Source organism: Pogoniulus pusillus, unplaced genomic scaffold (assembly GCF_015220805.1).
Source record: "Pogoniulus pusillus isolate bPogPus1 unplaced genomic scaffold, bPogPus1.pri scaffold_51_arrow_ctg1, whole genome shotgun sequence".
In the NCBI taxonomy this organism is placed as follows: domain Eukaryota; kingdom Metazoa; phylum Chordata; class Aves; order Piciformes; family Lybiidae; genus Pogoniulus; species Pogoniulus pusillus.
In genome coordinates, this window is record NW_026974710.1 from 207,651 (window position 1) to 228,349 (window position 20,699).

The 20,699-nt window shown below is 50.9% G+C and overlaps 1 protein-coding gene across 2 annotated transcripts in view; it reads right to left on the reverse strand.

Moving 5' to 3' along the window:
* Nucleotides 1-16,685: 16,685 nt before the first annotated feature.
* LOC135174259 (zinc finger protein OZF-like) overlaps nt 16,686-20,699 on the reverse strand; it is a 59,785-nt gene continuing 55,771 nt past the window's right edge. Inside the window, exon 2 of one of the 2 annotated variants that reach the window (XM_064141491.1) lies at nt 16,686-18,333. In XM_064141491.1, the coding sequence (XP_063997561.1) occupies nt 17,014-18,303 (1,290 nt within the window). In that variant the 5' untranslated portion in view covers nt 18,304-18,333 and the 3' untranslated portion in view covers nt 16,686-17,013. The remainder of the gene's footprint in view (nt 18,334-20,699) is intronic. The other variant, XR_010301835.1, reaches the window with a different exon arrangement.

A 20,699-nucleotide genomic window follows, 5' to 3' on the forward strand; every position in this document is an offset into this window, starting at 1 on the left:
GGACTCCAATCTCAAACCTTGTGCTTCTTAAGCAAATCATACAGAGGATGAGCAATTACAGAGAAACCTGGGATATGTTTCCTCCAGTAACCCAAGGTACCCAACAATTGCTGTAGCTCCTTTCTGTTTTGGGGTATTTGGCCCTTTTCAATTTCTTGAAGGGTGTCCTCTGGCACAGACACTGCACCTGCTACCCACCAGGATCCCAAGAATCTAACCTCCTGGCTTGGACGTTGGCACTTTTCCCTTGGAATAGTTAGTCCTTTATCAATTAACAGTTTTCGAATGTTCTCAGCTACTGTAGCAACTTGTTCTTTGTCATTCCCTCCCACCAAGATGTCATCAATGTAATGATACACCTTAACATCTTTAGGAAGCTGAACAGTGTCAAGCAAAGCTGCAAGTGTGTTGTGTGCAACAGTTGCACTGTGTTTGTACCCTTGTGGGAGACTGTTGAATGTGTACTGAATACCTTGCCAAGTAAATGCAAATTGCGGTTTGTCCTCTTCTCTTAGTGGTACCATGAAAAACATGTCCTTCACATCCAGGGTTGCCATCCAGGCATGAGAAGCTGCTTGGATCGCTGTCACTGTGGATGAGAGACTTGGAACTGCTGCAGTGAGAGGAAGAGTGTTACTATTAAGTTTCTGATAATCAATCGTTAATCTCCACTGGCCATCTGGTTTGTGGACTGGCCAAACGGGTGAATTGTAAGGAGAATGAGTTCTGGTGATGATCTTTCTCTTCTCAAGATCAGCTATCACTTCAGTAATACCTTGCCTAGCTGCTGCTGGCAATGGATACTGTGCAACACAGGTAATGTGTGATTTTGGCAAAGAAGGAGCAGTTTGTAACCAACAAACACGAGCGTGTACTGATTTTCCCCTCTTATTCCTCACCTCATAAGCAGCAAAGCTCCATAATGTTCCATTTGGAAGATGCCACCTTCTACCTGCTAAAACAGCAAATCCAAGAATATTATGTTGACAAGCACCTAATGCTACCTCTACCAGGGTACTTCTCTTCTCCCCAGGCAACCATAGTCTTGTTTTAGCCAAGTGGCATATGTCAGGCTGTCCTGTTACACCTGTTATTTTTATCTTCTTACTAGATGGCAGAATTCTGAGGCGTTTAGCCAGTTGCTCATTCAACACGGTAATTTGTGCACCTGTGTCTATTAGGTACTTAACAGCAGTTCTATCTGGTCCTGTTGGGATCATAATGAAGGGTTCAGGTTTTTCAGACCACTGACAAGCAGAAACAAACTGATGAGTGTGGCCTGAGACATTCACCGCTACTTCTCGTTTTTTGACTTGCTCTTAGCCCCTTGTTGATCAGATTGACCTGACTTATTGGGAGAGGCATTTCTGGAACCCCTCTTGCATTCCTGTTTTGTCTTGTCTCCATCCTGGCCTAATAGTTTTTTCACCATTTGATGTATATCATCTCGCAACTCACCAATGGACTTACTCACAGCACTGAGTTCAGTCTTCATGGGGTCATACTCTACCAGTCTCTCCTTTGGGTAGCCACCTTGCCCATAATAGGAATTTTGCCCCCAGAATATTCTTGAATTAGAGCTACGGTTGATCTCAGGGCTCCCCCTGGGGCTCGACCATGGGCTCATCCTGGGGCTTCCCTCAGGGCTTTCTGGACCACCATAAGCCTTGGCGTGCCTCACCTCTGGCTTCTTCCCATGTGAGGCAATTGGAGGTTTGCCCCTTCGGTCAAATGTTCTCAATTTGTACCAGGATGGATGTAAAGGTGTGGTATCAGCATAACCTAAATTTCGCCCTTTAAATATTAATTCCTCTAGGAGTTCTCCCCACGTAGTGTGGCGTAATGAGCTATCTCCTGTCCTTACCTTCTCTTGGTTCTCTTTTTCAATATGCTCCCTTCTAGCCTCACATACAGTCCTCAGAATTCCTGGTAAACCTTTTGTCAAAGGGTGAAGCCTGTTTGGTGCAATTGGGAGATTCATAGGATTTGGGTTAATTCCACGCTGATCCATGGCCTGCATACATGCCAGCTTTGTGATTATTTCAGCTAATTGATCACAATTTGAAATACGACATCTGATTATCTCATCTCTCTCCGAAGGATGATAAGCACCAGCCCAATAAAGGATTCTAGAACTCAATGCAAGCTCTCCCGGAGGACCATTCCCTAGAAACACTTCGGGTCCCCAGCAATGTCCCTTTACCTCCTTGAGGGTCAAAATTACAGCTTCAGTATCATTCACTATAATTCTATAAACATAATCAGTTATAGTCTCATTAGGCAATCGGGAGTACCTTTCCCTTAACTCACGCTTCTGCAGTGCGGTATATGGTCGAGTTTTCGTAGTCGTGGTGCGCTGTCTCCATGCTCCTACAACGGTTTCTGTCTTGTAAATGGGATTCACAGACACACTCCTCATGCTTCCGGTTATCTCCTCCACTTCCGTGTCGCTGCTCACTGACGCATATCCGGGCGATGCTTCGGGGTAGGGCTGCGCAGGTGCGCTGTCCCCGTCGCTCCGTAATGGCATCTGTGGCGCGGGTACCGGTTGCTGAGCCGGGATGGGCGCTGGCTGCACGAGTGGCTGCGGGATCAGAACCTGTAACGGAACCTGCTGAGGCAAAATTGGTTGAAAAGACAGCACTGATTGCGGCTGCGCCGTCGGCAAAACCTGCGGCTGAAACTGTACCGGCACGGACTGCGTCTGAGAAGACGGCAGCACCACCAGGACAGGGGCAGGGGCTGGCGCCGCCGGTTGCAAAGCCGGCTGCAGCGGCGGCTGAGGCTGGAGCAGTGCAGGCACCTGCAGGATTGGCAGAGGCACTGGTGCTGGTGCTGTCGGCAGCAACGATAGCGCCAATTGCGGCTGAGCAGTCACCTGAGGCTGAGAAGGCATCGGAACTGGCAAAACCTGCTGCAGAAGCGGCGCCAGCATGGACTGTGGAGCCATCTGTGGCTGAGGGAGTGGTTGCGGTTTAGATGGTATCGGAGCCGTTGGCGGCAGAGCCGGCTGGGCTTGCAGCAGGGGCTGAGAAGGCAGAATAATTATCTGTGGAGAGAGCGGCTGCGGCGGTGGCTGAGGTGTCCACCGAATTGAGGTCTGCGGCAGAGGGACAGGTGCCGGCCATGCCGGGGGCTGCCGCGGCTGCGGTGGTGGCTGAGGCATCTCGGCACGAGATGGTGGCGCCTCTGCTCTCAGCAAAGACTGCGGCATTCGTATCGAAATGAAACCTGACGAACCAGGGTGGTTTGCCGTTTCTTTTCGGAGGACCGCGGGGCCCTGCTGCTCTACATGCAGCTGCGGGGACTGCGATGGCGACATTCGCAGCTGCAACTCCTGAAAGGCCTGGAGAAACTCCTCCAGCCTTCCTTCCAACTCCCGAAGTCAGTCATCGGTCACTGTGGGTACGTTCACGTGATTAATTTCGCTACCCAATCTGCTATTCTCAGCTTTCAACTCCTCAACCTGTTGTCTCGTCCTCTTGCTGATCTGCTTCCAGCACTTTCACTCTTTATCAAAATAATCAACTTGTCTCTTCATCTCGTCTCTCACCCGCCTCAACTTGTGTTCAAATTCATCTAATTCATCTTGAGCTCGAATTAAGCCCACTGCCAGCATAAGAAAACTCTCTTTATCAACTCCTTTCACATCTTGGAAAGCCTTATATAGCATAATAACCATATCTACTGACTTATCGGTGACCTGTTCCATGGTATCATTAGCAAGGGTATTCGTAACCTTTCGTATGTGAGCAATCTCAAAAACGGACTTCAGCTTATCAAATGGATCATATGCTGCCACCTCTTGTGAATTCTCTGCCTCTGCTGTGACAGACTCAGACTCTGCTCCAGCTGCTGCAGGTGGCTGCTGCTCCATTATGATATTTTCTGCCATAAATCTGTAGTTATTTTACGGTTACAAATCCCATCCTCGTCGCCAATTTGTCACGGAAGATAGTTTGGGGGGATTAGGGGAAAATATGTGATGGCTCTTGTGGGAAGCTTTCTCCTGCAACGAGGTATGGAATGTAAACATCAGGCCCTGTGATGGGAAGTGTCCTTGGAGTCTTACTGATTCCCAGGGGCCTAGGCTAACAGACCCATGAGCAACCCACGCACAGCTGTCAGGGGGTGGAATCTGCCAGCCCCTGGGGCGGACGCAGCCCCAAGGGGGGCTGACCCTGGCCAGCCCCCCTGGGTGGTACTCACAGGTTGTTTACCACAGGTAACCTATCTCTGCCTTGCACATAACTTGGGGCCAATCTGTACTGTCCACTTGTGCCAGCCCCAGGCTGACTGGAAACACCTCCTCTGAGCACTATATAAGACACTGCACTACCCTAATAAAGTTGTACTGATGTACTGATGCACAGATGCCTAGAAGCTGCTGTCTCGAGTCGTCAGTACCCCGATCTCGCCTCTCACCAGCCTCCGTACCCCAACAAATGGTGCTCAAACAGGCTAATTGGACCACCGTATCGCTGCAGCCAGGCACTGAGGCCTGCATCGTGACCACCGGCAGGCCTCCAGGCCGCGATCGACAGAACTCTAAGCCGGCCCTTGAGCTGTGGCGGCCCCGAGGAGGGGCCAAGACATCGCTTCACCTCCGTGTGTAAGGAGCTGGCAGAATCGTAAGAGATCGGACGCTACTATACCCCCTGCTGGGGAAACGCACTGTTTTTCCTCTTTTTCTTTTTTTTTCTTCCCCCTCGCTAAACCCGTTACTAACCACGAGGGATAGGTGTCTGCTGGTACGGGCAGCCTATAGAGATAGGCACTTATTGAAGATTGACACCGCTCATAGATATGGGGGTGCTTCAGTAACGGCAGCTGTGGCGACGGCTGCGTGACCATACATATGGGCGTTTTTCGGGGGCAGTAATCACGCAGAGTCGGGTCTCCCCCCGAGGAGCAGTTGTTGCCAGAAGGCAGGAACACACATCCATCCCCCCCCCCCCCTTTCTCGCTTACGGAATTTTGCCGGGGAAGTGCGCTGGTTTTCCTTTTTTTTATCCCGTCCCTAACTGCGGGGGACAGTGTCTGCTGGTACGGGCGGCCTATAGAGATAGGTGCTTATTAAAGATTGGAACCGCTCATAGATATGGGGGTACTTTAATAACGGCAACTGTCGTGACGACGGGTGCGACCATACAGATGGGCACATTCTGGGGGCGGTGATCGTGCATAGTCAGGTCCCCCCCGGAGCAGCTGCCGCCAGAAAGCAGACCACCCCCCCCCCCCCCCCCGCACGCTTATGGAATCTTGCCGCTTAACGGAGCACCCTTCACTCCCCCCCCTTTTACTTTCGGTGGAATAGCGACCACGCAGTGCTGGTAGCCGCTCCCACCACCCCGTGATGGCGATTGCCGAGGGCCGTCCGGCGGCAGCAAACTGCGAAAGTTTCTCAGCCTGTAAAAGCTTTTCGGGACTGCCGTCCAAAGCGGCTGCTTCCAGCCGCCACTGCTGTGTCAATCTGCCAGCCGCTACGGTGCTTTCCTTCTGCGTTCCATCATCAGGACGGCAGCTCCCCCACCACCCCGTCCCCGATATGGACAGAACGAAAAGCAGACAGAGAAAGTAGAAACGGCAGCAGCGCCTGCGCTTCCTGAGTCTCGCCGCTGGCGGGAAACGCCCCTCCCCAACTGTGGAGCCCGGTGGAAACCAACCCCCCCCATGCCCCCCACCGATCGTGGGTACAGGACATGAGAACACCAAAGAGACAGACAGACCAACAGAAAGACTCTGGGGGACCGGACTCGAAGACCAGCCTGCGGAGATCAGCGAGAAGTCATCTGGAAGTCCTAGCCGCCCTTTCCCGCCCCCCCCCCCCCCCCCCCGGCCGGCAGCAGAGTTCGGCAGGGTCCCTTTCCCGTCCCAGCTTGGAAAGTTCGAAAATGGTGGTGGCTCCGCAGGTCACGGGACACACCCCCCACCTCTCCTTCCCCCCCCCCCCCGGCTCCCTCTTCCCCCGCCTCCCTCCCCTGGCATGGGCGGCAAGCTTGGCTCACAGCCCCCCCCCTCCCTGCACTTCCTCAGCGGGAAACAAACAGCTTAGTTCTTACTGTAACAAACTCATATTTTTGTATCTTGCTACCTATATGAACTATTGACGTCAGTATTAATGCTTTTTTTGATTGTACTGGATCTTACAGGTTAGGAGTTTACTGAATAGGATGTTAAATGATAGCTAATTGTACCAGAATTTCTAGGAAGATCTTCTTTTCCCCTCTGTTCTGATTCTGACTTTCTTGTGGTACCACACTTCTTGAATTTTTCTTTGCCTTTTTTTCCCTATTTCTTTCATTTCCTAGACCTTTAAGCTGCTACAACAGTATAGTTAAGGCTAAGAGTTTGTAATGTGACAATTACGGGACCTTTTTTTTCTGATATGGGGAAATCATGGGATGTTTTGGTCTTGGGTTCTTTCTGTATATCTGGGGTTTTCCTGGAATAAAAAAAAAAAAAAAAAAAAAAAGGGGGGGAAAAAGGGGGTAGAAAGCCAAGGGAGCAGGTATAAAGAAATTCTGCAGACAAGATCAATGGGTCTGTTAGCCTAGGCACTCAATATGTTTGTGTTTGTTTCTGTATTTGTTTCTGTATTTGTTCACTTGCATTTGTCTCTGTATTTGTTTGTGTTTGATCCCTTGTCTTCACAGGCATTGTAAGATGGGGACCAGCTTGAGTATGATTAGCCTGTCCTTCCTTAAGGTGAGCAGAAATCCTGCTCAGATGGAAGAATTGTGGTAAGATCTTGAGAGGAGTATTGAAATGATGGCTACATGTGTCTATGGATGATGAGGTCTGATCATGGTCAGTGAATTTGGGTATTTTCATGAGTTTCAGTGATTGTGGTTTAATGGAATAGATTCAGTTTAGCATCCTTTTGTAAAGGCCAAAGCCCACTCAAATTGGCATAAGATGGCAATGTGACCTTTTTTCTCTTGCAAGGGCCCTGCAAGAAATAAAAGACACTGCCCTAAATTCTTAAAGTAGATGAAGAACTGTGGGAAAAGGCCTAAGCAGAATACCCTGAATGCAACATCTAAGGCATATCTTTGTACTATATTTAGAGGCTAGTAGTTCTTAAAGCACAATGGACAGACGCAACTCATAGCTAAGAGGTGTGATTAGAACATCAAGATTTCTGAGGACTACAGACTGAATCCAGAACTGTGGGAGTCTGAGGAGAAATACTGGACAGCTTGGTGCATCTGCAGCTCTACAACATCAGCTGCCACGCTGAACCAACGAAGACAACGGATTTGCACTCTCCAGTGACTGTGATGTTTGTCTGGACTTTTGGGTTTTTTGAACGTTTGACTCACTGTCGCTTGCAGAAATAGCTTTTGGGATTGCTAGCTAAGCTTGGGTTGTTAGTTTGCCAGACTATTGCCACTAGCAAAAGGGTTCTTAACAGATGCATTCTCTTAACTTGAGCATTATTGACCTGCACTTGTATCATCCATACCTGTATCAAACACGGCCTATATAAGATCTGACGTGGGTTGCTCAAAGAAAAGAAGGGGGTATTGTGGGAGAATTTCTCCGCAGCTGAGCATAAAGCTGTAAACATAAGACCTTGTTATGGGAAGTGTCCTTTGAGTCCAGCAGGCCCCAAGGACACTAGGCGGTTAGGCTGAGCAACCCACGCACACCTGACAGGGGATGGAATCTGCCGGCCCCTGGGACGGATACAGTTCTAGGGGGCTGACCCCTGCCAGCCCCCTGGGGTGGGAACCAAAGGTTGTTTACCACCGGGTAACCTATCTCTGCCTTACACATAACTTAGGGCCAATCTATACTGTCCACTTCTGCCAGCCCCAGGCTGGTTGTGCACGCCTCCTCTGGGCACTATATAAACCGCTGTATTGCTTTAATAAAGCGTACTGATGTACTGATGCATAGAAGCTGCTGTCTCGAGTCTTCAGTACCCCGATCTCGCCTCTCGCCAGCCCCCGAACCCCAACACTGCTGCCTCAAGGCTGCTTTGAGCTGCTGGAGCTTTGCTTGGCTGTGGGCAGAGAAGGAAGCCTTCAGGAAGTGCAGCTTGGAAGGTTCAGCCTGGGGCTGAGGACAGAGAAATGTCACTCAGAGGGTAGAGCTGTGGTGCAAGAGGGGAGCCAGGAGTGTGGGCAGCCCATGCCCGGCTGTGAGCACCAAGGCAACTCCAGCGAGGGTGGAGAGCCCTGAGGGAAGGAGTGGAGATGTCAGGGTGAGAGCTGGCAGGGGAAGCAAGATGGGAGTCAGCAGTGTCACAAATAAAAGGCCTAAACCCACGCCCATGCCAAATAAGGCTGTTACTAGAGTCCCAGGACTGTCACGGAAGGTAGTTTGGGAGGTTATGGGGAAAATACGCAAAGGCTCACTTGTGGATTTCAAGTGTTTATTGCTCAAACACGGAGATCCCCCTCCCGAACTAAATTCCCCACGTGAATTCTTTTAGGTTTGAAGTTGTAGAATAACATTTCAGAAAACAGCAAATAAAAGAGAGTCTGTGATTTTCTTAGAGTTCTTTTGAGTCTTTAAAGTTATTCAGTCTTTAGGTAGAAGAGTCTTTTCCCTGATTTACTCACTGTTCCGTAGTTCAATTCAGCTAGATTCGAGGTTTTGGGTGGTGTCCCTTTGTTCGTCAGGATTGGGCCCAAGTGGGTTTCAGGCCTCTGCGGGCTCCTTGTCGGGCAGGGCTGATCAGGAGTAAGAGGTCACTGGGGCAGGAGCGAAGCAGGCAGGCTAGCGAGCGAGCAGGTACGAGCAAGCAAGCAAGCTCCCGATCCAGGCAGGCACACCATTTTATAATGTTTTCAAAGAGGTGTAACCCACCAGTCCAGGCTATTTTACGTTATTCTTACAGATTGGCACAAAGTTATAATCAATCCATACCATTGGAGAATTTTTACCAAAACAATTTCTAAGACCACCCCAAGCTCGGCCCACACCAGGTGTCGAGCGGGCATGAGAACTGCCATTCCCCCTAACCAAAACAGTGGCCAGTGTTTACCTTTTATCTTGACTAGGGAGAGACTTTCTCATGGGACTGAAGGATTGTTTTGGTTTTGCGATGCTCTTGGCATTAATGTGAGACACTATAACTTTCACAACAGGGAGGCCTGCTAAGGGCTTCTGCTACCGTCCATGACAAGAACCCAAGCACTGCACAGGCCTGGGTGCACAGGGAGGCTCTGCTCTGCCCTAACGCACACCGCTTGTGTCCAGTCTCCTCTCTTTAGATCCTGTTCTAATACAGATCCATTGCTCACCCTCAGAAAAGGTTGGGTTTTCCTTAGCAGGCCCAAGAGTGGGAAGTATCTCTTCAGTGCAGGTCTCTTTGTACACAGTGGTCCCTCTGGTGGTCTTCAGAGGTGAAGGAAGAGGTCTTCCTCAAGTGACCTTCTCATGAACTCAAAGCCAGCAGTGGCCTTTGTATGGCTCTTCCTCTGCTCATGCCAAAGGCTCTCTCCCTCACCTGCTTCCCTCCCCTGCTTCCCTCCCCCATCAGCACTTCTGGTTTCTAATTATTCATTGCTCTGGTTCCTTAAGCTAAGTGCACACTTCTGTGGTGGTGCAAGGAGGAGTGCAGCTCCATTCAAAATTCCCCCTCCCCCCTCTCTGTGGCCTCCTGCCACGAATCCATCAGGTCAAAGATATATTTCTCACAGTCCCCTGTTTTCTTTTTGCTCAGATTGATTCCTGTCTTGGCTTCAAATCTGCCCATTGCTTGCTCTAGAGAGTTCAACTCTCCATCTTTTATCCTTTCTTTTGAGGCCTGAACACTCATTACAGCCTGGGGTTTGGCTCTCTCTTCTGGGTTATGGGGCACAAGGGCTACCTGCACCCCTTGCACAACCATCGCCATCAGGCTGACAAAACATGGCATGGGACAGGGTACAATTAACACCACAAGCAGCACTCCCCCTCCCACTAAAGCCAATTCAGGAAACCAATCCCTTGCCCCCAGGTTATTCCACCAGCTCCCTAAGTTTACTCCATTCCAGGTCTGTCCTGGGACATGAGCAGTTCTCTGCATCTCTTTCACCAGCTCGTTAGCAGCATTTCCTTCATCATCTATTCCCAGGCAGCAGTTGGTTAGGTTGAATTTCCCACACACCCCCTCCATGAGCTAGGAAATAGTCTAATGCTGATCTGGTTTGGTCTATTGCAGTTCTCATTTGGGTACTTTGCTTTGCTACCAGGTTCAAAGCATCTCCAGTTTTGTTTACTACTAGTTCTACTACTGCTTGCAGTCTAATTGTTCTATTAAGCATATAGATTGGGGTTCCACAACCCCAAGATCTGCCTTCTGCCTGTGTTGCAGGATCATAATAGGCAATGATCATTTTGGGAGGCCACCCCTTGTCTTTCCAATTTCCTATTTGGAGATCCCTCCTGGCCCTTCTTAACTCACCAGTCCCAGTGTACAGCTGTGCACCTAATCTTTCTCTCTTGGAGACTGGTAACAGGAAGAAGGTGGGCCTAATTGTTCCCAACACACATGATCCTACCCAATTTTTGGGTAGCTGACCATAGGCTACTCTCTCACATATCTCCTGCTTCTATTTCTACTTCCTTTCAAACAGGTACTTTAAAAGGTTCTCCTTTAGCTCCTATGACCATTGTGTGATTCTTCCCTCTTCGTACCCCTGGTGGGAGTTTTTTAATGGTGGTCTTCTCAGCTCCTGTGCCCACTAAAAATTCCACTTCCTCCTTATTGGGACCTGTTAATAATTTTATCAAGGGCTCAGTAGATGCTGGGGCCCCCAAAAGATACAGCCCCTGATTCCCTGGGTCTTCCTTCAATAATTTCTCATCCTGTGTCCTTTTGCAGCAATATTTCTGGATATGTCCCTTGTTGCAATGATCACACACAGGAGGTTCTCTTTCTCTTGAACTCTGATTCTCCAGAGGCCCCTTGGGCCCTGTCCCTTTTAATTCTTTAGTTGTAGCTTGTACTTTCTGACCTTCCCTTACTGCTGCTACAAGGATCTTAGCTTTTGCTTTCTGTTTTTCTGCATCCCTTTGGACAGATACTTTCTGGGCTTCTCTAAGGAACTCCTCTAATCCCTCTCCTGCCAATTTTCCAGTTTTTCAAGTTTCCTTCTAATGTCTTCCCAGGCTTTAGCCACAAGTTGTGTCCTTAGGAGAGTAATCCCTGCCACTGAATTAGGATCATTCCTGAACACATTTGTGAACTCTTTCTCAGCCTTTCCATCCATATGCTGGAGACTCATCTTTTCCTTGTTCTTCCTCAAAGGCCTTGTTTATATTCTGTCCTCGGGGGCCTGCTTCCTTTGTTCCTTGTATTATTAGGGTTCTTGGATCTCTCATATTCTGCTTCCCAAGGGGTTGCTGATGATCCCAGTGGGGACCCACATTTGGCCATTTCTGATCTCTGGGGGGGGCCTTCTGATTCTGCGGTTCCTGTATTCTCATTCCTGCTTGTCTGATCATCCCTCTCTCTTTGACGGTCAATAGGATACCTAATATTGACTGTATTTCCTCCCACGTATATGTGCTGGGACCTAAAAATTGGTCTAGGCTCTCAGCCACCCCTAAGGGATCATCCAATAACCTTCCCATTTCCTTCTTAAAATTCCTTACATCAGTCATATTCAAAGGTTGGGCTACGAATCCTATCCCTCCTTGACTGCCCCCTAAAGGGACTTCTCTTAGTGGATATAGGTCACCCTCTACATTTTCCCTTGACCTACTCCTCATTCTAGTAGCTGGGCATTGGTCATCCTGTGGAGGCGGTGTTGGGGCTGGAGCCACTGCAAGAAGGTGGTCTGGAGCTGTGTGAGACGAGGTTGGAGCTGAGAGAGGCGGGGGCTGGAGCCATCAGAGGGGGATCTATATACGGGGGTAGTAAGTTGCCTAAGGGGTCCCAGTCCTCCTCCTCCTCCCTTTTGTCTCTTTCTGCTTTCAGAGCATACAGTGCTGTAACTTTTCTTTCTGCTGATAGTTTCCAGAGGTCAACAGATTCATCCTCCTCCGGGCTAAATGGTTCCTTGTTGCTCACATATACTGCCAGGCCTCCACAAACACAGTCCTCAGAAGAGCCAAGCATAGGCCAATGAACATGTGGACATATTGGTTCCTTTGGCCATACTATCATACAATAATGGACTGGTTTTGGGTTTGTTTCCCCTTTTCTGGGGCCCCTGTCATGCCAATATTTAAGCATTACACCCAACAGGCTATCTTGGGGAGTATTGGGTAGCTTTGATTCGCTCCCTCTGTTAGGGTCTCATGTCCTCGATTTGGTCTGACCTATCTTTTCTGACTGCCTAAAAAGAGCATCTTGTAGGGGGTTAAATGACCCTTTTCTCTTTAACCCACCCACGAACCCTATAGGAATCGCTTTGGTCCTTCACTGGCCAAGTCCCTCGCAGGAGGTTGGAACCACGATTAGAAGACCTCCACGCTCGCTTTGCAGTCAGACTCCGTCTCAAACAGGCTCTGCCACACACCAGGCAGTCGAATCCCACCCAACCGAACGGCTTCCGCAATACTCACGATGCTGTCGTCTTGGCTCGGGTCTGGGTTTAAAAACAGCTGCAGCCTCATCAGGGAGCTCAAGAAAATGGATTGCTTGATCCCTGCTGAGTTCAGGCTGTTACCAGCCCCGAGTGGCCCTTCCCAGGGAGCCACCAAGAGGTGAGGTGCCCCTCCCATAGGTGAACCTCTCAGGGGCCTTTCATTGATTGCTAAACTTTTGTTATTGATTGTTAAACTTTTCCTCTTTTAACTCCCCACTGCAGGGAGGTTCTTGATTTGGCTCTGCTTTCCCTTCCCTCTCTCTCCATCTGGGGAAGAAGGAGGAGGGGGGAAGGGCACCCTAGAAATTGTGATTGGTTCTATCAACTGTATCTGAGCCTCGGGGAAAGTTAAATGAGAGCCCAGACAAGCAGCCTCTGTCTGTCTGCCCTCAGCAATAGCACTGATGAAGATGTTGAACAGGACCAGACCCAGCACTGATCCCTGGGGGACTCCACTCATGACAGCTCTCCAGCTGCCCTTGGCACCACTGAGCACTTCTCTGCACTCCATTGTGTAACCAGTTCCTAACCCAGCTCACTGCCTGCTCTGCTGCCCTCTGCTTCCTGAGCTTGTCCTCAAGGATGGTGTGGGAGACACTGTCAAAGCCTTGCTAAGGTCAAAGTCAAGGCAGACTACATCCACTGCTCTGCCTGCAGCTCCCCAAGCACTTAGGACATCCTAGAATGCTGTCAGCTTAGCCAAGCCTGATTTTCTCTTGCTAAATCCATTCTGACTACTCCTCATCACCTTCTTCTCTTCCAAGTGCCTCGAAATGACCTCCAGAATGAGCTGCTCCATTCATTTTCCAGGGGTGGTGAGGCTTACTGCTCTGGAGTTACCTGCAAGCTCTTTCCAGCTTTCTTGTCCAAGGAAAGGCTGTGGCTGTGCTGTTGGTGCTGTTGTGACCTGGTCTTGATGTCACCAGGACTGAGATTCCCTTCTATAGATTCCATTCTATGTCCCTGCTGACTGCAGAGGGGGTTGCACTGGATGACCTTTGCAGGTCCCTTCCAGCCCAGACCAGGCTGTGCTTCTCTGGTGCCAACCAGCCCAATCTCTGATGTCGCACAGCCCTCTCTGGGATGTCACACTCCCTGTTCTACATTGGCACAGTGTGTGCTGTGCTGGCACACAACCTGCTTTGTGATGGCTCTCAGCTCTCTCTCTGCTGTCACACAGCCCTCTCCACCAGCAACTTTCCCTCAGCTGCCTTCTCCCAGCACCACACAGGGCACCACTTGCGGGCACCACTTGGGGGTTTCCTGCTCTGGCCCCAGCTGATCTCCAGGCTGAACAATGCAAACTCCCTCACACAAGGTGCTGAAGGGAGGGCACCTGCTACAGGCAGGCAAATGCCATTGGCTGTGTGCAAGCTCCCAACTGATCAGACAATCTTTGCCTGCTTTCAGCTCCACCCCCACATCCTGCTGGCCCTTACCTGCTGTCTGTTCACTCCTCACACTCTGCCCACGCTCTGCAGGGGATCCCAGGCTACTGGTGCCAGGCTTTGCAGCAGCCTCTGCAGCTCTGCTGCCACATTCTCCCACATTCACCCCTCTGATCCCAGGGTCACTTTGCAGTTTTGCTCACTTCCAGTTCCTGACTCCCACAGCTGCACCTCCTGTGCTTTCTGCCTCCTTCCCAAGGCAATCAGCACAATCAACTGTGGCTCTGCTCTGGGCAGGAGGATCCGCATGCACTGCAGCATGGCAGCCCCCACACCTGTAGGGTCTGACCTGCAAAGCAGTGCTGGGGTGGAGCCAGGAGAGACTTTTGCCTGACTCTTCCATGATGTTCCTGTGTTAACTTCTGAGTCTCAACCAACTACTGCTGGGATGGATCCTGTGACTCTGGAGCTCCTTGCAGAGTGCTGGCAAAGGCTCCTTGCAGATGTATCCTAACCAGTTCCCCTCTGCTGCCATCCTTCCTGGTGATATAGTTTTAGCAAGCTGCAGGCCAGCTGGAAGTCTGCAGGGCCACAGGTGGACTGCTGGAAAGCCCCAGGCATGATTGAGCTCAGCAGGGCACTGTTTGGCCACTGGAAGGCAGCAAGGCCAGCGGAGGGCCAGTGGGGATCCTGTAGGAAGCCCTGGGCCTGATGGCAGCAAGCTGACACACAGGGAGCTGCTGGAAAGCCTGATGGAAGCCCTGGGCCTGCTGCAGCTCCACAGAAAAACTTGTGGGCACCAATCAACAGACTTGCAGTGCAAGCAGTGGGCACAGTGGCTGGCAGCAGGGCACTGCTGGGAACTGGAAAGCCTGTGGGAACTCTTCTGGGAGACAGCAGGGCCAGGGCTGGGCTGGTGGAAAGCCCAAGGGAATCCACAGCAGGCTCAGCCGGAGGCTGTGCAAAGGCCAATGGATGCCTGCCAGCAGGCCCAGGCACTCCTTAGGCAATTCCCTTGGCTCACCACTTCCCCTGCTGCATTCCAGTGGCTCCAGGACATCTCTTGGCCTTTCCAGGAGCCCCCCAGTGACACTGCAGGGTTCCAGCCAGCCAGGGGCTGCCAACCTGACTTCCACCTGCCCACCAACTGCCCTGCAGCATCCCAGCTGGACCTGAACTTCTCCAGAGCTTTCCTCTAGCCCAGCACTGCTCCAGCTGCATTCTACCAGACCAGGGCCCTCCACTGGCAATTCTACAAGCCCAAAAATCTTCCTCATGCACCACAGAGGCCTCTGAGGACCTTTCAGCAACCCAACATTTCCTCACAAGACTTCCACTCTGCCCAGGGCTTCCTTCAGGCTGACACAAGCTCAGCACTGGATCTGACTCCTGCCAGCAGGCCTGAAGCTCCCCACAGCACTTCCATTGGCTCACCAAGGGCCATGATGGAGTCCAGCAGGCTCAGACATTCTTCCTTCCTTTCCATTGCACCTGGGCAGCTGAGAAAGAAGTGCCCAGGCACCCCAAGAAACACACCCTTCCAAGCCCCTCTGCTTGACACATGGTCACCCCAGAGGAACCTATCCCCACACAGCTCACCTCTACTGCTGCCTCAAGCAGGCAGGGGCATGCAAACACAGGCAATGGCTCCACAACAGGCACACACAGCTGCTGATGGCAGCCCCCAAAACACCACCCACCACCATTTGAAGCCTCAAGGGCTCCACCCTCCAGACCTTGAAAGCACCTCTGCTCCTAGGCCAGGCATAGGCCAGACTGGACCAGGCTCTGCCAGTGCCCAAACAGAAGCAGCAGAGGCCAAGAGGTCAACACCCATGGCTGACAGCAAAAGCCACACCAAGGGACATCATCCTGCACCACCTGGCCACCAGCACAAGACACTCAGCAGCCTGCCAGCTGCCTCAATGTCTGCCAGCAGGGCAGGGCCTTCCAGAAAGCCTTCCATTAGCCACCACTGGCCCTGCTGCATTCCAGGAGGCTTCAGACTTCCCACAGGACTTCCATTGCACCAGCAGTGGCCTTCTGCAATTTCAGCTCCCCCAGGGCTTCTATCAGGCAGACCCAAAGCTCCCTACACGATTCCCATTGGGTCACCAGTGGCCACAGTGCCTCCCAACAGCAATTCTACTGCCCCACCTGTGCCCTGCACTCATTGCACTCATCCTGCTGCAGCAGGCTCAAAGCTTAACTGCTCTTTAGCTCAACCTGCTGCCTCAGGAGAGAAGGTTCTTGGCACTCATGGCACTCCTCAGGCTCCTCAAAACTCCTGAACACTCCAAGAAATCTCTGCACACCTCTGGCTGCTGGAAAGCCTCACAACAGCCACAGATCAGCAGGCATCCAGCAGGAACACTGCTGAGCTAGGGAGAAGGCCTTGGGAAGCCCCAGGCCTGCTGGAAAGCACCAGAGCCACTTACCACAAACCTGAGAGAAGCTTTCCAGGGGTTTCCAAAGACCTCCCTGACACGTGCCCTACACTCTACAAAGATCCCCAAAGTCAAGTCTAGAACCCTCCAGACACACTCCCACCCAAACACCTAACATCCCCTCGCACCCCTGAAAAAAAACCCTCTGAGATGTCCCTGAGACTACTCTCAGCAAGAGACTCTCAAGACTCCTCTGAGAACCTCTGTGACCTTCCCAATCTGGGCACAGGGCTGCAGCCCTGGCCCTAGGGAACAAATGTCCCCAACATTTGGGCACTGTGGGCAGCAAGGGCTAAAATAAAAGCCAAAAGACAGGATTTGGGTCACTGTGGGCTTTTATTGACACACCTGGGCACGGGGCAGAGGGGCTTTTACCCCAGCGACACAAAAAGCATAGGTGGAAAAACCAGACAAATCTCTGCACAGCTCAGCCCAGCTCCAACAGCAGCTTTGGCTGTGCTGACTCAGCACTGCCATGATTCTCAGCAGCACTGATTGGTGCTCAGCAGGGCAGGAGGTGTTTGTTCCTGCTGGAGCCACCAGCCTCTGAGAAATGCAGCTGGAAAAGAGGCCATTTTGATTCAATCTGCTAGCAAGGCCTTCTTGGGGTGGGGACAAAATTACCCCCACAGACCCGGGGTGGGGCTATTTGTGCTTGCCCTGCAGCGTGGGTTGGTCACCAGTGTGGGTACAGTGGTGGGAAGTGAGAGTGTGTCTGCGGGTGAAGCTCTTGCCACAGTCAGAGCAGGTGAAGGGCTTCTCACCGCTGTGGACACGACGGTGCCGGGTGAGGTCAAAGCTCTGGGTGAAGCTCTTGCTGCAGTCAGAGCAGCTGAAGGGCTTCTCACCACTGTGCACACGACGGTGCTTGGTGAGGGTAGAGCTGTGGGTGAAGCTCTTGCCGCAGTCAGAGCAGGTGAAGGGCTTCTCACCGCTGTGCACATGACGATGCCGGGTGAGGTTAGAGCTGCAGGTGAAGCTCCTGCTGCAGTCAGAGCAGGTGAAGGGCTTCTCACCGCTGTGCACACGACGGTGCTGGGTGAGGTTAGAGCTGCAGGTGAAGCTCTTGCCACAGTCAGAGCAGGTGTAGGGCTTCTCACCGCTGTGGACACGATGGTGCTGGGTGAGGTCAGAGCTGTAGGTGAAGCTCTTGCCACAGTCCCTGCAGCTGTAGGGTTTCTCACCACTGTGGATGAGTCTGTGCTGGATTAAATTCCAGCTCTTGGTGAAGCTCTTGCCGCACTCTGCACAGGGGTACAGGTGCTCTCTGGTGTGGGTGCGTCGGTGGATGGTGAGTGTAGAGCTGCGTTTGAAGCTCTTTCCACAGTCCCCACAGCAGAAGGACTTCTCAGTGGTGTGCACACTGCGGTGCTGGGTGAGGGCACACTTCTGAGTGAAACTCTTGCCACAGTCAGCACAGCTGAAGGGCTTCTCGCCCGTGTGGGTTCGGCGGTGGACAATGAGGTTTGAGAGCTGTGTGAATCTCTTGTCACAGGCAGCACAGCTGAAGGGCTTCTCGCCCGTGTGGGTTCGGCGGTGAGCAATGAGGTGTGAGAGCTGTGTGAATCTCTTGTCACAGGCAGCACAGCTGAAGGGCTTCTCGCCCCTGTGGATTCGGTGGTGGACAATAAGCCTGGAGTGCCATTTGAAGCTCTGCCCACACTCAGGGCACTGAAGCAGCTGCTTGACTGGCACAGAGGGGGCTAACATCAACCTATCCTCCTCTTCATATTCCTCCTCCTTATCTTGGTCATCTTCACCCTCATCATCCTCCTCACACTCAACATCATCACAGTCATCATTCCCCTCATCGTCATTCTCTCTCTTGGGATCTTTCTCCTCCTCTTTCTTCAGGCTGCACTTGGTCTGCTCCATCTTGCTCTCTGGGTGCTGCTTCTCCTCCCAGCTCTTGTCTAGGTCCTTCTCTGAGGCCATGCTAGTGACACACGAGGTCACTGCTCCTACCTAGGGAAGATGGAAGCACCTGACCCCAGCAGCTCAAACCTTGACACCCTGCCTGGTTCAATACAGCCTCTGACACCTCCCAACAACCAACATTCAGCTGAGGCAAAGAATGCAGAGTGGCCCTCAAACCCCCACTTCTTGCCATGAGGTGGGGGCAGATCTCCAATGCCTGTGCTGAGATCCCAGGTGCCCCTGCTTGGAGGGGCTGACACACCCCAGTGTGCTAGTTTGAAGCAGGCTAGAATGTTTTGGTGAGAAAAAAAAACAAACAATAGTGATGTCCACTCCCCTCACAGTCTCGCTGAGATGTATGAGAACAAGAAGGGAAAACATTAGATAACTCTCTCACCATTTTGTCTTTACTTTCTGGCTGGCTTCTGACTGAGCTGCAGCTCCCTAACCTCACCTTTGCTTCTTAACCTCTTGGCTGAACCTCTTTTCTTCCTTAGGACTGGGGTAAGGTTGAGAGGGGCAGGAGGAAGGTGCAGGGGTGGTTGAGAGCCCCTCCTGGGGACTCAGGTGTCTGGGAGGGGAGTTGTGTTTCTGTATTACTTTTACCTTGTATATTTCTGTCTATAACTCTATATACTGTAAATATCTGCTTGTATATTGTGCTAGCTGTAAATAAATAGCTTCATTTATATTCCCAGACCCTGGCTGAGACTAGTCTGGGTACCTTCTAAAGTGTGGGGGGCGGGTTACACCCAAACTACCTCATATTTTTATTTGGCACCCAACGTGGGGCAAATTTGTTTGAGTGACTGTTAATTAACTCTGGGAATCAGAATGAAGCTAATAAAGCAGCTATTGTACTTGGTGGGGGCTATTGTGTGGCCTGTTTTCTGTTTTCTTGCATACAATTGGATCAAAGCCCAAGTTGTTTATTACTTTCTTAATGTAGCATATACAAAGGCTAAAGCTAAACTCACAACCATTTTCTGGTCCTGGGGCGATCTCATTCTTGGGTATGCTGGTTTTAATGTCACTGAAAATCTTACCAGTAACATTACAGGAGTATTTACCAATAATTTCACAAGCAATCAAAATACTGCTTTAACTACTGCATTAATGAGAGTAATTCACCCCAGAACTCAGATGCCAGAACCTTGTTCAGAATTTTACTCAAGGCAAATTGTGGTATGTCTGGTGGCTGTAATTTTACATCTTGTAATTTTGATTTTCATATTAATTCTGGCATTATGTGTGAAAAACTCGAATGCAATGCCTGTGAAAGCTAAAAAGAAAGAAAAAGGTACAGTTTCGCATCAACAAAGGACCAGTGGAAATCAAAACAAAGATAATTCAGGGGCACAGCCAGGGACAGTCACTACAGTTCCCTCTCCAGATTCTGGGAAGGCTGCCAACACTCCTAGTGGGAATGACAACAAAAGAGGATTGGCAGGCGTCCCAGGAGCACAGGCAAACACTCAAAGTCAGAATGTTCCTAATAACACTGATAATACTAGTAACACCAGCTCAGTAAGTTCAAATCCAAACCTCCAGCCAACAGACCAGAACCCTGTTAGCTCTAAGGCAGATCTGAACTCACAGACTCCAGGTCAGACCCCCAATGATTCAAACCCTTCAGCAGACACATCAAAGTCTGTTGCTGTGCAGGCCTTTTTGGCACCTGCTAAGGCAAAAGCCAAGACACAGTTTTTGACAAAGTGTGATTCAAAGGAGGATGTGAGAGAGGGGACCTCTGGTGAGCAAGAGGAGGAGGAGGAGGCATTTAGTCTTCGGGACCTGGCAAACATGCTGAGATCTCAGTACTCAAATGAGAAGAGCGCTGTGAGGTTGGCTGCCAAGAAAGAGGATGGTTCCAATGAGTTTAAGAGTGCTATGAGGAAGGTTCTGTTTCTAGGCCAGGGACAACCAGATCAACAAGAGGAAGAGGAGGAGGATGACATCCAGGACTCCAACGATCCTCTCAGAGAGGTCAGGGAAGTTAGAAAGGAATACTCAAGGGAATCAGGTGAACCAATCCTAAGCTGGCTGGTGAGATGCCGCAGCATTGGTGCTAATGCCCTGCAGGTAGGAGACAAGTCTGCCAAGCAGCTGGGACCACTCACCAAGGCAAGTGGAGTGGACAAATACCTAGCAAGTCCTCTTGGTAGGGTTAGCTTGTGGACACACCTTCTGTTGGCTGTGGCTATGAGATATCCTTCCCAAGATGATTTGCCATGGGCTGCCAAGAAGTGGAACACCATTGAGCAGGGAATTAAGCTTCTGAAGGAGTTTGCTGTGAAGGAACTGCTCTATGGAGATCATGGCACTCATGAGCCTGATGACATTCCTCTTGGAACAGGTCTCATGAAGAAGCTTATTAAGCTTGCTCCTTCATCCTATGTGTGGCCATTTGAGCT